The sequence below is a fragment of the Acipenser ruthenus genome, chromosome 1 (assembly GCF_902713425.1).
Source record: "Acipenser ruthenus chromosome 1, fAciRut3.2 maternal haplotype, whole genome shotgun sequence".
In the NCBI taxonomy this organism is placed as follows: domain Eukaryota; kingdom Metazoa; phylum Chordata; class Actinopteri; order Acipenseriformes; family Acipenseridae; genus Acipenser; species Acipenser ruthenus.
Window position 1 is genome coordinate 14,791,490 of NC_081189.1, and position 18,335 is coordinate 14,809,824.

An 18,335-nucleotide genomic window follows, 5' to 3' on the forward strand; every position below is an offset into this window, starting at 1 on the left:
AGGATGTTAGCTAGCTATTGTCATGTTCTCTTGGGTGTTTCGGTTTCCTCAGCCATCATCTGTCGTTTGTAAGAGAAGTTACTGAACATACACGACTTACTGAATATCACACATGAGTAGAGTGGCTCTGTGCATGTGCATTAAATAAAAGTGGGTAGGTTAACACATTGTACGCTTCTAATGTAATGTTATCAAAAAGAAGTGAAAATCTCAGGTGAAGAATGAAACGGTTTCTCTTCCTTCTTTGGTGTTTTGTCTTTTTACAGGGTAAGTACATGACTTTAAATTAATTTATTATTATTATTATTATTATTATTATTATTATTATTATTATTATTAATAATAATAATAATAATAATAATAATAATAATAATAATAATAATAATAATAATAATAATAATAATAATAATAATAAACTAAACACAAAGTTTCAGAATATGGATTATCTGTTCAGAATTTTTAATTTACTTGTTGAATCTAATTAAGCCTTTAAGAACTCTTTAATTTATTTGACGCTGTTTAACATTGTTTATAAAATACATAAATACAATTATGTTGAAAACTCTCTCGTCTTCTAAGTGAAATGCGCTGGATCTGGATTAAAAAGCAATGGTAGGACACGGGTAGTTACAATAGTAAGACATTGATTAATGGTACCATGAGTTTGGATACCTTTAACCTACAGTATTTCTATTTGTATATGTAAGCAATAATGCACGGCAGGGTGTATATATACTTGGTGTTCTGGGTTTCCTGTTTATTCCGAATTTTACTGAAAAATTACAGGATTTTTCTTTAACTGGACGTCGGTTTTTACTGATTTATACCCCATTTTTGTATATTAGTCAATATTTTGCCGGTATTATTTTCTAAGAAATACACATATTTTAATTAAAATGTTGTTTTATTTTGACTCCTACATTGTAATAAGCAGCCCTACTAGAATACAGCAGATGTTTAGACGTCAGAGGATCAAATAACTTTCAAACATGGTTCTCTGTCACTTCACAAACACACGAGGAATGGGGAGAAAACGTAAATCCGTTTATGAATATTCAAAAGAAAACGAATGTTTCGAAGTATACAAAACGCAAAAACAGCAGAAGTGGGTCAGATGAGGCTGAGGATTCATAGCACTGCAAATACTGCTGCATTGAGGTACATGTTCGCACTGACAATAAAAGAACAAAGAAAAATATGCGACACATTAAACTAAAACAATAAAGTGAACCGAGAGGCAAGCAATCCTGTGCTTTGCTGGACAGCCACTGTTTATTGCAGAGAGGTATGGTATTGATGACTTTTGGCGAAAGTACTGTCTGTCCATCAGCTAAACACTGCCTAACGCCGACAATCTTAATCGTAAATATTTGACAGAAAATGGCGATGCTTTATTTGGTAAACCTAAGGAACGCATTGATGGAAGTGTCACCCAGTTCTGTCAATTTTCTTTTCTTTTTATGATTTCAAGATGAAATCACACCATAGGCGTATTAGCCCGACTAAATATTTTGACTTTTTTTTCAATTGCACCCTTTTGTATGCTGTTTACAGTCTTTTAGAAAAACGTGCATTTCAAAACTCTCCTGTATGAAAGAAATGCCCCTCCCCCACAACACACGGGCAGTGTCAGCGTGTGTAGACTAGAGACACAAAGTGTTATCTTTCAGGGTTCCCGCGCAGCCTTAAGAAGCCTTATATTTGTTTTTCCATTTTAAAGGCCTTGAAAGGTCTTAAATATGACAGGTTTGCAGCTGAAGGTCTTAAAAAGGTCTTCAATTATTTTTTTTCTGTTTAACACTTTGGATGCCAACGTCACAGTTGGGCGCCCAGCGGATCTGTACCGAATAGGCGACATGCAGCTGTACCTTGTTGACTAAAACAACAAGAAACTTGAACAAATTTCACCACAATAAGCAGCACAACTGCTGCTTTCGATTGGTCTATTAAGTATATACTGTCATTTAAGTTGTTTTTTTGTTGTTTTTTTTTAAGCAAATCACATTTAAAAAATGAAGTTGCTAACAGCCAAACAAAACCGAGAAGGAAGCGATGCTTGCGTTGTGAAGTGATCGGTGCAGTTTGTTAGTATCTCTCGTTAAGAATTGAGGTTAGTTTCTAATATTTAATTAAATATAAAATGATTTTTTAAACAACTGTCAATAAGATAGTATTGCTGGATAACCAATCAAGAAAATAACGTAGTAAGTTTTCAATGACTGTGTGTGAAACAAACAGCTTATCAGAAAAGTGCCTCGGGAAACTAAATTACAGGTGAATGTGCTGAAAATTGTTTTCGTTTAGGAAAATAAGATCGCCATAACTGTGCATCATTTATAATTTTCTCCGTATATTTATTTCTCACACAATGTCACTAAATTACGTCTTCCCATCGTTCAAAATCTGATGGGGTAAAAGCCGGAACGAGACGGAACGGTACTTTAATGAATTCAATTGCTTTAAAAACAGCATAGAAAGTTGCACACACGTGAGGAGAATATTTTAACAATCAGAACCGATTAATAACGTGCTGTCATTAACACGTTCCGGGCCAGAACCCTCTTTTTATCACCAAAAAGCTCCCGGAACACTGGGTTCCGAAGGTGCAAAGACGACGAAAATTATACACACAATACAACTAAGTGAGGACATCATAACACTATTGAGAAAACCCACCGAACCGACCTTTAACTGCCCGTTCCGTGCAATAAACAGCTATATAGACCGCCCGGAACACGAGGTTCCGAAGCTGCACAGAATATGAAAATGATACAAACAATACAACTAAGTGAGGACATCATAACACTATTGAAAATACCCACCGAACCCATCTTTCATTTCCCATTGTGTGCAACAAACAGCTTGATTAATAAAGCTGCACAGGAGACGAAAAAAAGATACACATAATAACAGTGAGTAACATACTTACAAAAACTGTCCGAAGTGTTAACCGACCTTTAATTGCTCATTCCCTGCATGAAATGGGTTAATATGAATTGATCTACTGCAAATTCAAGAATGGGTATTCAGCCTAGGGGATGTTAGTTGATTTTTACTGTCTATACAAACTACACATTTCAGCCAACACCTGCAAAGGGCCACTGATTAGTACTTTAATACTGTACTGGATCGGAACACTACATTTGCCTACAAATTCAGTGACGACAGAGAATATCATGTTATTGACCAGATCTTGTTTTTAGTAATTAAGCACTAGAATCAAATTTCAGCTGTGTTATACTTTCAGGAAAACAAAATTAAGCAAAACGGTTCTGTGTCTTAGATGTGGAACCGTTTATCTGGTGCTGTTTGAAACCACGTGTAAGATTCTGTATTTGTACTTTATAATAATCAGTTTAATAGTCCATGTAGTAAGATGAGAACTCTGTACTCATTTCGGTGGTTATTTTCAATAGTGTTATGATGTCCTCACTTAGTTGTATTGTGTGTATCATTTTCATACTCTGCAGCTTCGGAACCCCGTGTTCCGGGCGGTTTTGTCTATACAGCTGTTTATTGCACAGAACGGGCAGTTAAAGGTCGGTTGGGTGGGTTTTCTCAATAGTGTTATGATGTCCTCACTTAGTTGTATTGTGTGTATAATTTTCGTCGTCTTTGCACCTTCGGAACCCAGTGTTCCGGGAGCTTTTTGGTGATAAAAAGAAGGTTCTGGCCCGGAACGGGTTAATGACAGTGCGTTATTAATCGGTTCTGATTGTTAAAATATTCTCCTCACGTGTGTGTAACTTTCTATGCTGTTTTTTTTAAAGCAATTGAATTCATTAAAGTACCGTTCTGGCTTTTACCCCATCCCTTGAAAATGTATTTGTATCGGATTGTAGGGTTGAATACTCGGTAAAGATTTTTGTTTTTGAGATTGTTTCAAACATAAACATGTATTGATAGTATTTAGTCATTAGGAAATTGTTTCTTATTGATTTTATTTCACTTTTACCTATATTGTCCGATTGTTTACCCATTTTTTATAAATTGGATAATAAAACACGTCTGTTTACAACTAACCATTTCATCGCTTGCAAAAAAGGAACGTATTTCCCTTTGTACTTTTGTTGTGTCATTTATAGTTTTTTAGATATTCAGGGATATATCAAAACACTTACTAAACTATGTGGAATGTTGGTGAAAGACAGCATTCTTTTTCAGCTTTGACAGCTCTTAGGTTGGGACCAAATCAAAACTTTGGCCCTGTCCACACTACATAACCGATCTCGAGAACCGTACTCAAAACCGCTCTAATTAATCCAGCTCAAAACGTCCACGCTGAAGTACGTTTCATGTTTAGTCAGGCTTATTGCGTCCACACACCATTAGAATAGTCCAGTTACAATTCCCAGCAGCGCAACGAACCGTGGAAATGAATACGACAGTATCCCACCATGCACTGTATTTTATTTTAAAATAATGTGTTATGCCCCATATTAACAGAGGTGCATATTGCTAAAAAGAAATATAACAAGTATTGCGGAAAAAGTAAATCCGAACACACACACACAAGTAGAACTTGAAGTTTTCAGGTTTTATTTTTAATCAGGTGAAGTCCCTTTAAACAAATTGAGCTGATTCTGTTTTATAATTAAACTCCGAAAAGCTGTTAATTACAAAACAATCTTTGTTTTTACCTTCATATCTTACCTGCACCAAATTCTGGTCCTCTTAATTTTATTTCAAGCAGAGCTGACAAATTACGTAATTTGTTCATCACCGATCCTACTTTTAACTCGCATTTCATTTTTGCAGTCGCCTAATTTAACGTTGTGTTTTTGTTATTTTCACCACTAGTTTAACAGAGATGTCCTGACAGATTTTTTGAAGCATAAAAATGAATACATGCGGAGTGTACACTGATAGCAAGTCCTTCAGGCGCCTGCTCTGTGTATTTTGCCAAACATACCACAAAGCATTTTGGGATATTGGAGGATACACAAAAAATGTAGTTTGGTATTGCAGTGTCCACACTTGTGATAAACCGCACTACCTGATGCGATCTAATTAGAACCAGATTCGAGACTAACGCCTGAGATGGTCTCGAGTCCGGTTCTCGAGTCTGGTATTAAATGCTGCGTAGTGTGGACGCAAACCCTATTTAGCACTTTTAAGCCGTCTTAAATGCAACTAATACGGTTTAAAGTCATAGTGTGGACAGGGCCTTTGACAACCTGCTAATCGCACTTTAAAAAAACTGTATTTAATAGCGTTTTCTTTTTATGAGTAGAAGAAATAAGATACTTACAAAAATAAAAAAGAAAACGCTATTAAATGCAGTTTTGTTAAGTGCGATTAGAGGGTTGTCAAAGTTTTGATTTGGTCCCAGCCTTAATGTCATTCAAAATTTCATAAATATATAATTGCGTTCTCAAGGCTCAAATTTGCGAGCTGTGGGTCGCCTGGGGTGACCAAAATTAGTCTGTGCGATCATTTTTTAATATGCATTCACCATCAGCAACTGTGGAAGGGCTTGTCAGGTACGAAATAAAACCTGGTTTCACTGATAATTTTTTCCTCCCTGATTTTATGAAGCACTAGTTTTTGTTGTTGATGAATACAAACGTTTACCTCAATATTCCATACGTCGTTTGGTAGCCAGTTGTTCAGTAACCCAGCGGCACCGTAAACAACCCAATATATAGGTACTAAGAAAATATTCTTAATTTACACGGAGCTTAGTACCTTGTATAAATAAAATGGTCCTGGTTTGTGAAAGGTTTCTCTTTAACTACATGTTATAGGATACAAGTATCGGAAACTGTGTTTACTGCTATTACAGTACGTCATAAAATGTATTAGCAAAATAAATATAATTGTAATATCTGGTACAGCCAACGTGTTGTTTTTAATCGTGATTTGTTCGGTTACTTCAGTGTGTTCATAAAGTTTATTCAAAGTCTGCTGTGATGAGCTACTGATATCAAGTTGTTTTATTTTTTACAGCTTGTCATTACTGTACTGTATTTGTGTTTTATTCAGGCAGATTGATTTGGAACGGTGATTAAACAGTTTGAATACTGTATATTTATTTCACAGATTTGCGCTCCTTCTCTGTTTTGTTTGGCTGTCAGCAATTTAACTTTCAAATGTGATTAAACAGTTTGAATACTGTATATTCGGGCCGGATTACACTGGATTAAGGCACGCTTGTTGACCATTCAGATAACAGGAAATCTCATCCATATTTTATACAGTAAATTATAATATCATGTTCTGCAACCATAAAATGCTAAACTAAAATCCAAAGTGTTTTGGGTGCCGTTTGAAGTGACTATTAAGTCATTTTTAAATACATGTTGCTTAATAAAAAACACTAGAGTGTAGATTTAATCAATGGGGGGAAAAACTGAAGTCACTGAAATATTTTAACTAAGAGTATTTAGTTGGCCCCTAAATTTTTATTTGGCGACTAAATTTTAAAATCTAGGAGCCAGATGCCCCTAAGGATTTTGGCCAACTTTGAGCCCTGGTTCTGTTTGTTGATCAGCTGGAATGAAATGCTGCTCTATTGATTAAAGAAAGAGTGAACAATAACTCCCTTGTCATCAACTATTAGTATCACTGCATTGGTACTGTACGTATTGTACAAGCATCAAAGGTTTGATTCTTTTACAATTTGTACAGCTTGAATAAATAATTTTTAGATGGTATTTTAACTAGTCACAATTTACATTTGGTATATTTGCTGTGAAAATGGGTCTTAAATTTTCTAAAAATTGGTCTTAAAGTCTTAAAAAGCCTTTTCAATGCACTTAAGAATGGACTGAGATGTTTTTTTTTTCTTTAAAATCAGTCAAATGGTACAGTATATAATGTGAAAGCCGATGATAACTTGATAACTGTTCAGCTATCCTGCATCCCTCACCATGCGAGCCTACCTGTCGGATGACAGAGTAGAGACTATTCAAAACTGTCTGGCCCTGTTTCAGCAGGGGTCCACAGTACAACTGGTGTTCTGTCAAATACTATTGGGTCTGATGGCCGCAGCTTCATCAGCCATCCAACTGGGGTTACTGCACATGTGCCCGATCCAAGCATGGCTCAATGCCTTTTGGCTACACCCCAAGCTCGACAGACACCATCGGCGGACAGTGTCATGCTGGGAAGCCCTACGCTGGTGGAGACAAACCTCCCACCTGCGCGAAGGTGTAGTAATGGGAGTGATACAAAGCCGTCAAGTGGTGACGACAGACGCATCTAACCTGGGTTGGGGTGCAGTCTGACCAGGCAGAGAAGTCAGCGGGTCCTGGACAGGCCGCTGGACATCCCTGAACATAAATACGCTGGAGCTCTGAGCTCTCCAGCATTTCCTTCCTGTGCTCCAGAACAGACATGTCCTCATTTGCACCGACAACATGTCAGTAGTGATGTACATGAACCACCAGGGTGGACTTCGGTCCCCGGGGTTACACCGCATAGCCTTTCGGCTGCTGACCTGGGCACAGAAGCATTTATTATACCTCCGGGCTGTTCACCTGCCTTGAGTGGTGAACTGGGCAATGGACATCCTCTTAAGGGACGCTCCTTACCCGTCAAAATGGCGACTTCACCATCAGGTGCTGCCCAAGTTGATCTCTTTACCTCGGCAGAGACAACTCATTGCCCCCTGTGGTTCTCCCTCCACCATTGGTGAGGTCCACTAGGCGTCAAGCCCTAGCCAACGAATGGCCAAAAGCGCTTTTGTACGCTTTCCCGTTGATACCGCTGCTCCCTGCCTTCCTCAAGAAGGTCAGGAGAGACAAAGCAATAGCTCTCCTAGTGGCCCCAGATGGCCCAGGCGAATCTGGTTTTCAAACTTTTGCCAACTGCTGCAGGGTCAGTCCTGGGAGATCCCGCTAGGCACGGATCTCCTCAGTCAGGTGCAAGGCACCCTCTGGCACCCAGAGTCGGGCAGACTCCAACTGTGGGTCTGGCCCCTGAACGGGACCTTCGAATTGAAAGGGAATGTTAGGTTACTTACCGTAACCCTGGTTCCATGAAAGAGAAGACAACCACCAAACCTTGCGAGGTCGCATCACTCACATTCGCGGGTTCAATGCAAAACAGGAAATGAGCTCCGCGGAGCGACTGCTTATTCCCTCGGCAGGCGGGACCGAGGACGTCACTACCCGGAGGGGCCCATCGGCAGCTCTGACATAAAATGCTCAGCGAATACCTACCTAAGGCAGGCATATCCCAAATGTATTGGTTGGTGGTCGTCTTCTCTTTCAGGGAACCATGGTTAGGATAAGTAACCTAACGTTTTCAGGCATGTTTCCTTTGTCTCTGTATGGTCAGGTTGTGCAGCTTAGCTCTTTGTTAAGAATCACGTGAGTCTATTTTCTTCAGAATGTCTTGAAACAAGCCATTTTAATGAATACATTTATTATCGGAATTGTTTTATTTCTCAACTTTGGGTTGCTTCCTGACTTTTTACCAGCAGTGTACTATATTCATTTCTATGCTTCACACATTTCTCACAAATATAGTACTGCGGAGTGTTGAATTAAAAACACCACGATACCACATCCGACTCTGACAGCACAGAACCGCGCGCGCCGAATCTGAAAACTTGCCAACACAGGATGTATCTGCACAAGATACAACACTTTGATAAATAGATGTTGGACAGGAAAAATACTAAACTTGCCCCAGTATTTAAAGTAAAAAATATGAATATTTTAAAGCTAGCAAAGAAATGACTTGGTTGCAGCAGCAGTAGTTCCATTGTGTTTTAAGTAAAGTTATTTTATTACGGGCAAACATTGCTCTCTAACTCAATGGACCCTATTTAGAAGCAAGCACAAAGAGAGAAATGATTATTAAGATGCTGTTATTAACATGTCAGAACAATTGTTTTTTGGGGTTTTTTTTGTGTTGAAAACTCTCTCACCTGAATCCTCAGTGTTTGCGGAGCTTATGACTCTACAAGTGGAACATTTCAATGGGTTTCCTGCTGCTGGGTTCTTTTTCATTTGCAGTCTAATTTCTTAGAATAAACTTCTAATATTTGTTAAAATGTTTCATGAACTGATAACTTGATTTAATTAAGCAAAACAGTCTTTATCAAAACATTATTTCAAGTTGTATACTCATTTTGTCTAAAGCCACAGTACCTTTAGTATTCTTGCAGTTTTCCCATGGTTATATGGGGCAGCAGTGTGGAGTAGTGGATAGGGTTCTGGACTCTTGACCGGAGGGTCATGGGTTCAATCCAAGGTGGGGGACACTGCTGCTGTAAAGTACTTTACCTAGATTGCTCCAGTAAAAACCCAACTGTATAAATGGGTAATTGTATGTAAAAAATAATGTGTAAAAAATAATGTGATATCTTGTAACAATTGTAAGTCGTCGTGGATAAGGGCGTCTGCTAAGAAATAAATAAATGATAATGCATTTCCCATGGTTTAACGTGTTTTTTAGAATGCCTTATTGCACTTTGCTTTTTACTTCTACAAAGTACCTGTATATGCAAATGTTTTAGAGAACAAAGTGGTTCAAACATGCTTAGCCTAACTGTAACCCATAGTGTTTATATATATATATATATATATATATATATATATATATATATATATATATAGTTTTAGAAAAAAAAAAACTGTCAAAAAAAAACTGACTAAAATTATAAGTTGCTTTTAAAATCCAAACTACCACTTGCGAATCCAAACTCATGTACAAGTTCATAAACTTAAAAAAAAAAAAAAAAAAAATATATATATATATATATATATATATATATATATATATATATACAGACGTGCTCAAATTTGTTGGTACACCTCCACAAAAAATGAAGAATGCACAATTGTCTCTGAAATAACTTGAAACTGACAAAAGTAATTGGCATCCACCATTGTTTATTCCATATTTAATAGAAATCAGACTTTGCTTTTGATTTTTTATTCAACATAATATTGTAAATAATAAAACAAATGAAAATGGCATGGACAAAAATGATGGGACCGCTAACCTAATATTTTGTTGCACAACCTTTAGAGGCAATCACTGCAATCAAACGTTTTCTGTAGCTCTCAATGAGACTTCTGCACGTGTTAACAGGTAGTTTGGCCCACTCTTCCTGAGCAAACTGCTCCAGCTGTCTCAGGTTTGATGGGTGCCTTCTCCAGACTGCAAGTTTCAGCTCTTTCCATAGATGTTCGATAGGATTCAGATCAGGACTCATAGAAGGCCACTTCAGAATAGTCTTATCCATTCTTGGGTGCTTTTAGCTGTGTGTTTTGGGTCATTATCCTGTTGGAGGACCCATGACCTGCGACTGAGACAGAGCTTTCTGACACTGGGCAGTACGTTTCACTCCAGAATGCCTTGATAGTCTTGAGATTTAATTGTGCCCTGCACAGATTCAAGGCACCCTGTGCCAGGCGCAGCAAAGCAGCCCCAAAACATAACCGAGCCTCCTCCATGTTTCACTGTAGGTATGGTGTTCTTTTCTTTGAAAGCTTCATTTTTTTGTCTGTGAACATAGAGCTGATGTGACTTGCCAAAACAGTTTTGACTCATCTGTCCAAAGGACATTCTCCCAGAAGGATTGTGGCTTGTCAATATGCATTTTAGCAAATTCCAGTCTGGCTTTTTTATGTTTTTCTTTCAAAAGTGGAGTCCTCCTGGGTCTTCTTCCATGGAGCCCACTTTCGCTCAAAAAGCGACGGATGGTGCGATCAGAAACTGACGTACCTTCACCTTGGAGTTCAGCTTGTATCTCTTTGGCAGTTATCCTTGGTTCTTTTTCTACCATTCGCACTATCCTTCTGTTCAATCTGGGGTCGATTTTCTTCTTGCAGCCACGCCCAGGGAGGTTGGCTACAGTTCCATGGACCTTAAACTTCTTAATAATATTTGCAACTGTTGTCACAGGAACATCAAGCTGCTTGGAGATGGTCTTGTAGCCTTTACCTTTACCATGCTTGTCTATTATTTTCTTTCTGATCTCCTCAGACAACTCTCTCCTTTGCTTTCTCTGGTCCATGTTCAGTGTGGTGCACACAATGATACCAAACAGCACAGTGACTACTTTTCTCCATTTAAATAGGCTGAATGACTGATTACAAGATTGGAGACATGTGTGATACTAATTAAAGAAACTAATTAGTTTGAAATATCACTATAATCCAACTATTATCTTTTCTAAGGGGTACCAACAAATGTGTCCAGGCCATTTTAGAATATCTTTGTAGAATAAGCAATAATTCATCTCTTTTCACAGCTTCTTTGCTTTATTCTATGACATACCAAAGGCATGCAGGTATACATGATAAAATAGCTTTTAATTTCATCACTTTTCAGGAGGAATGAAGCATTATTTCAATGAGCTGTAAGGGTACCAACAAATTTGCGCACGTCTGTATATATATATATATATATATATATATATATATATATATATTGTAACATAGCGGGGTATGAGAAACAGCAGGGAGGGGGTTAAAACCTCCCTGCTGATAGTTAGGTTCCTGTGATAGTTAGGTTCCTGCGTGTGTAGTTAGTGCTCAGATAGAGCTAGGTGTTTATTTTGTGTGTTTTGTTTTACTTTGTGTTTATTAAAAATATAGCGCGTGAGCGCTGGAAAAAATCCATTTCTTGTGTCTGGGTCGCATTCTTAAAGGGGCAACGAACCTGAGTGGGTGAGTTTCTTTCACATTTGGTGGCAGAAAGTGTGGGCGCCCCTAAGACCCAGAAAATGGATTTACTACAGCTGATCGAGCAGATCACCAAGAATGCCGTTGCTCAGGGAGAGCAACTTGAGAGATGGGGGAGAGAGATGGGGTTGGCTCCAGTGAAAAGGAGGGAGCCAACAGAATTGGAGCTGCTGCTCCAAGAATGGGAGCAGGCTAGCGGAGCTCCGCAGCCTCCCGAGCCAGAGGGGGAGGAGCCGCCGCTGCCAGAACCCAGAGAGGAGGAGCTGCCGCTTCCGGAGCCCAGAGGGGAGGAGCCGCCGCTTCCGGAGCCCAGAGGGGAGGAGCCGCCGCTTCCGGAGCCCAGAGGGGAGGAGCCGCCGCTTCCGGAGCCCAGAGGGGAGGAGCCGCCGCTTCCAGAGCCCAGAGGGGAGGAGCCGCCGCTTCCAGAGCCCAGAGGGGAGGAGCCGCCGCTTCCGGAGCCCAGAGGGGAGGAGCCGCCGCTTCCGGAGCCCAGAGGGGAGGAGCCGCCGCTTCCGGAGCCCAGGGGGGAGGTGAAAAGTTTACCTCCACCACAGCCCCGACCACCGCCCCTACGGTCCAGTCCGGCACCGCTGCGTCCAGTTCCTCACCCCTTGCTCCAGGACACCCGGCCGGTCTTCCCGGACCTTCCTGCGCTGGACCTAGAGCCCAGGAGTCTCCAGCACTGGCCACAGCTTTTCCCCTGGTTCCCTGCTCCGCTCTTCCCGAGCACCCAGACGTCGCTGGGCTGCTGCCAGACGTCGCTGTCGCTCCCCCTGTTCGCTGCTTCGCTTCCCCTGGGTGATCGGACATCACTGCGCCGGTTCCCAGGGGAAGATCTCTGCCCACTGCTGCATCCTCCAGTGCCACGGTCTACGCTCCGGTCGCCCCTGTTGAGCCGTTGGGTCCCCTTGTCGCCGGTGCGCGGTCCCTACCTGGCTGAGCCGGGACGTGGACCGATCCACCCTCAAGCCTGCCCGTGGAAGAGGGCAAGAAGGGACATTTGTGGACTTGAGGGTGGGTGGTTATGTTTTAGGGGAGGAGGTGGCCGTCTCGTGGCCTGTGTCTTGTAAAGACAAGGGGGGGGATATGTAACATAGCGGGGTATGAGAAACAGCAGGGAGGGGGTTAAAACCTCCCTGCTAGAAAATGCACTGTTTTGATTTGTGTTGCTTTATTGTTTTGGTTAAATTGTTTAATTGTTTTATTGTTAATTGTCATCCGCACCTGGGCGTTATTGGAAATTAAGCCCAGGTGCGGGGGTTTAAAAAGAGAGCAGGCAGTCTGCTCAGGGCTGCTAAAGAGAAGGAGGTAGAAAGGAGTGCTCTGCTTCCTAGCAGTCCCGAGAGAGAAGGTACGGTGCAAACCGGTGTGATTAAGTTTTGTGGTACAGGGAAACGGCTTAGCCGTCCTGTGATAGTTAGGTTCCTGCGTGTGTAGTTAGTGCTCAGATAGAGCTAGGTGTTTATTTTGTGTGTTTTGTTTTACTTTGTGTTTATTAAAAATATAGCGCAACCGCGCTGATAAAATCCAATTTCTGTGTGCTGGTTCAAGTTTTTAAAGGGGCAACGAACCCGAGTAAGTGAGTCCTTTTACAATATATATATATATATATATATATATATACAGTACTGTGCAAAAGTTTTAGGCAGGTCTGAAAGAATGCTGTAAAGTAAGAATGCTTTCAAAAATAGTCATGTTAATAGTTTATATTTATCAATTAACAAAATGCAAAGTGAGTGAACAGAAGAAAAATCTACATCAAATCAATATTTGGTGTGACCACCCTTTGCCTTCAAAACAGCATCAATTCTTCTAGGTACACTTGCACACAGTTTTTGAAGGAACTCGGCAGGTAGGTTGGCCCAAACATCTTGGAGAACTAACCACAGTTCTTCTGTGGATTTAGGCAGCCTCAGTTGCTTCTCTCTCTTCATGTAATCCCAGACAGACTCGATGATGTTGAGATCAGGGCTCTGTGGGGGCCATACCATCACTTCCAGGACTCCTTGTTCTTCTTTACACTGAAGATAGTTCTTAATGACTTTCACTGTATGTTTGGGGTCGTTGTCATGCTGCAGAATACATTTGGGGCCAATCAGATGCCTCCCTGATGGTATTGCATGATGGATAAGTATCTGCCTGTACTTCTCAGCATTGAGGAAGCCATTAATTCTGACCAAATCCCCAACTCCATTTGCAGAAATGCAGCCCCAAACTTGCAAGGAACCTCCACCATGCTTCACTGTTGCCTGCAGACACTCATTCGTGTACCGCTCTCCAGCCCTTTGGCGAACAAACTGCCTTCTGCTACAGCCAAATATTTCAAATTTTGACTCATCAGTCCAGAGCACCTGCTGCCATTTTTCTGCACCCCAGTTCCTGTGTTTTCGTGCATAGTTGAGTTGCTTGGCCTTGTTTCCACGTCGGAGGTATGGCTTTTTGGCCGCAAGTCTTCCATGAAGGCCACTTCTGACCAGACTTCTCCGGACAGTAGATGGGTGTACCAGGGTCCCACTGTTTTCTGCCAATTCTGAGCTGATGGCACTGCTGGACATCTTCCGATTGCGAAGGGAAGTAAGCATGATGTGTCTTTCATCTGCTGCAGTAAGTTTCCTTGGCCGACCACTGCGTCTACGGTCCTCAACGTTGCCCATTTCTTTGTGCTTCTTCAAAAGAGCTTGGATAGCACATCTGGAAACCCCTGTCTGCCTTGAAATTTCTGCCTGGGAGAGACCTTGCTGATGCGGTAGAACTACCTTGTGTCTTGTTGCTGTGCTCAGTCTTGCCATGGTGTATGACTTTTGACAGTAAACTGTCTTCAGCAACCTCACCTTGTTAGCTGAGTTTGGCTGTTCCTCACCCAGTTTTATTCCTCCTACACAGCTGTTTCTGTTTCAGTTAATGATTGTGTTTCAACCTACATATTGAATTGATGATCATTAGCACCTGTTTGGTATAATTGTTTAATCATACACCTGACTATATGCCTACAAAATCCCTGACTTTGTGCAAGTGTACCTAGAAGAATTGATGCTGTTTTGAAGGCAAAGGGTGCTCACACCAAATATGGATTTGATTTATATTTTTCTTCTGTTCACTCACTTTGCATTTAGTTAATTGATAAATATAATATATTAACATGTCTATTTTTGAAAGCATTCTTACTTTACAGCATTTTTTCACACCTGCCTAAAACTTTTGCACAGTACTGTATATATATATATATATACATAAACCCCCAGGATGGCCATGAAGTTTGCAAGAAACATGCTATTTATATTCAGGTGCGTAAAACGATTAATTATTAAATTAGTCAATAGCCAATAAGGCATAAATGATGAATGGGGTGGAGAAATTGCTAAAAAGTGATAAATCAATTACAAAGTGTTAAATCAATAATATATGAAACATGCACTAATCAAATCTAAATGTAACATTATAAAAATAAAACATACAAGTGACAAATAAATATATGAAACATAAAAGAGGCATTATTGACCCTGTTACACTTATGCCCTAAAAGTGCCCTGTTTCTCAGTCACAAAAATATTGTGATGCTTGAAAAGTGACCTTTTTCTCAATGAGCCCATGCTCTTTAATGTCCTCTGCACGCTACTGCTGTGTTAGAAAGTACTACGGGTTCTCATGCATGAAACTGAGGATTTGTCAGTCAGTCTCAGTAAGCTTTCACTGCTTTACAGCTCTCTCCAAAAGCCACAGTCAGTATTAGAACTCAGCTGTGATTAAGAATGATTTTCTTGATCAAGACATTTTCTCAGTCCCAGTATTTTCTATGTTTGGGTTTGCAAAATACCATAATCAAGTTATTTTCTGCAAGCCTGTCAAAACACACTGAGCCGTTTCTGTGTGTACCTGGTTCCTACCTGCTGCACTTTGTTATTGAGGATCACCTCTCTTTTAAACAGTAGGTTGGATGATTGATTGGAAATTGATTTGCAAAGTAAAGTTTTGCACCAATTTATTTTTTTATAACCAAGTTTAGTTACATAGATGTGTTTTTACCTTTTAGGAAAAAAGACCAAGTGAAGAAAAACTAAATTGACAAAATGTCTATTAATGTGAATTTAATGTAATTGAATGGCAATCAAAGTTCTACTTTGGATCAGCTAGGAAATATGCCCTGAAAACCTGAGAAGTTATACTGGACAAGAAACTGCAAAATCAGTATCTGCTCATTCATTGATATACTGCTGTGTGTAAAAACATGTGGTTGAATATGGTTTATTTCAAAAGCAATTATAAAACAAACTTTACCAAGGTAATAGTAACTACATATGGGTGGGACTTATTAAGCTTTTGCTCCAGTACAAAGTTAGCTCCCTCTTTTCTAAGCGCTATAAAAAAAAAAAAAGCAAAATGGTTGCAAACTAGAAATAAACAGCCCAGGGTTTAGAATGTTCCTACATGCATGGACTTTTTTTTTTTTTTTACTACTTATGAATGTTTAGGTTTTTGCCCAGATTTATTATTTGTAAAACAAACTGCTCACAGATTGTAGTGTGGCACTAGAGCAGTGGCTGAGCAGATCTTAATTTTGCTCAGAGTTTCTCCTCCAGCGTCAGTTCTCAGACTTTAGTTTTTTGTCCTGCGGGATCCAGTACCTGCTCTAGTCCCTTGACTTCCATCATCAAAGCACACCCAGAGAAATCAAAAGAAATGTCCGCCCTGACTATTCATGGTTACATATAAAACATTTTTTACAATTTTACCAAAAGAATGGGTAGAATGGGTTACAAAAAAAACGTTGTTTTTTTTTATTTTTTTATTATGGGCTAACCACAACAATTAAACTTTTGCCAGCTAGTACATAACAGCTTTCTAAAATGAACGGTTTTATAAGTTTTCATTTTGTGAACTTTTGTTAGCACTTATCTCCTTCTTTGCTTAATAACAATATGCATTTTTCCATTTATAGCTTTTCCAATCAGTCCTTTAGATGTGCCTGGAAACGTACTCGGAACAGCTCCTGAAAGATAGAGCAGCAATGTTATGAATGTAAACCTGCTTTAGGCATCTGTCTTACAGTGTTTTTAAAGCTGCATTAGTAAATACAATCTGCAAGCATTCCTCTGAGATGCTCCAAGCCTCTATTCCACCATGCTATTGAATGTCTGCAGGTAGTTCTGGAGGTTGGGTGCCACCACATCTGTCATAGTCCTGCACTGTGCCCTCTACATGTTTAATGTATTTGACTACCAATTATTTCTCATACTAGAATGTAATGAACAACTTTTTTTGATTTAACAGCTGCCAAAGCCAATGGATGGTCAATGGAAACTAGCAAAAGTGTCTTTGGCTACCTTGGAACAAAAGTCACTCTGCCCTGTACCATCAAACACCCAATATCCAACTATAATGGCAGCATTACTGTCATCTGGAGGAAAGAGACTTTTGGGGGAGGGCCGATCATTTTTCAGTGTTTAACTACTTACTCTACAGATACAAATGGCAGCCACTGTGTAAACCAGGCTGGAGACGCCCAGGAGATTGGTCGCTACATGTTGGCCGGGAATCCCTGGCAAAATGACCTCTCCTTGCTAATCAATAATCTGACATACAATGACAGAAGCAAGTATTTCTGTCGTTTTCAATTAACAAGAAAAGTAGATGCCTTTGAAGGCAAAACCGGCACAGAGCTTCTGATTAAAGGTAACACAAATACAGTGTTAAGTAACTGATTATAATGAAGCACAAAAGTCAAGTAATCATACTATGTGTTCTAAAGGAGTAAAAGCGACGCATTGTATCTGATTAACTATGATGGTACGACGGGGATCTAAAGGACACAGTTCGTGTGGGAGAAGTTACACAACAAGCAGTGGAAGGGTTGAAGAGCATAGACAGCAGCGCTCTACCAGGCAAACTAAAACTCTGGTGCTTTCAGTTTGGTCTATTGCCGAGGTTGCTGTGGCCACTGACTGTGTACGAGGTTTCTTTGACAACAGTAGAGAAGCTGGAAGCTTTAATCAGTTCATACATCAGGAAATGGTTGGGAGTTCCACGCTGCCTCAGCAGAGTGGGACTTTATGGTAAAGGAATACTGCAGCTACAAGTCTCCGCTCTAACCGAGGAGTTTAAGTGCGCCAAGGTCAGACTGGAAATGACATTAGTAGAGTCACGCGACAAATGCGTAAGGGAGGCAGCACCTGTGTTGAAAACTGGAATAAAGTGGGCAGCAAAGAAAGCTGTGGAAGATGCAAAGGCTGCCCTTCGAATTGGTGATATCATGGGGCAAGTTCAGCATGGAAGAGGGGGTCTTGGTTTCAGTTCAGCTCCTCCTACATGGCACAAGGCAGCCCCAGCTCAAAGGAGGAAGCTGGTAGTCAACGAGGTGCAAAAGCAGGAGGAGAGGATGAGGCGTATAAAGGCCATTTCCCAGGCCAAGCAGGGAGAATGGATGAGATGGGAGAGTGTGGAACAACGCAAGATTGGCTGGCAAGACCTATGGTCAATGGAACAGAGCAGGATCAGTTTCCTCATCAGGTCAACATATGATGTTCTCCCATCACCACAGAACCTAAACCTCTGGGTAGGAGAGGATCCCTCATGTCCTTTGTGTTCATCACCTGCAACATTAAGGCACATTGACAGGATGTAAGGTGGCTCTTAGCCAAGGACGGTTTACTTGGCGCCATGACCAGGTGCTGCGATGTTTGGCCTTAGCATTTG

At 40.3% G+C, this 18,335-nt stretch overlaps 1 protein-coding gene and 1 long non-coding RNA gene across 3 annotated transcripts in view; one reads left to right on the plus strand and one right to left on the minus strand.

Moving 5' to 3' along the window:
• Nucleotides 1-18,335, plus strand: part of LOC117403894 (sialic acid-binding Ig-like lectin 15) — a 22,974-nt gene continuing 4,639 nt past the window's right edge. Inside the window, exons 1-2 of one of the 2 annotated variants that reach the window (XM_034924932.2) lie at nucleotides 1-267; nucleotides 16,914-17,315. In XM_034924932.2, coding sequence (XP_034780823.2) covers nucleotides 222-267; nucleotides 16,914-17,315 — 448 coding nt within the window. In that variant the 5' untranslated portion in view covers nucleotides 1-221. The remainder of the gene's footprint in view (nucleotides 268-16,913; nucleotides 17,316-18,335) is intronic. The other variant, XM_034924935.2, reaches the window with a different exon arrangement.
• Nucleotides 16,300-18,335, minus strand: part of LOC117973252 (uncharacterized) — a 14,619-nt gene continuing 12,583 nt past the window's right edge. Inside the window, exon 3 of the long non-coding RNA XR_004663890.2 lies at nucleotides 16,300-16,632. This is a non-coding gene — a long non-coding RNA (uncharacterized LOC117973252). The remainder of the gene's footprint in view (nucleotides 16,633-18,335) is intronic.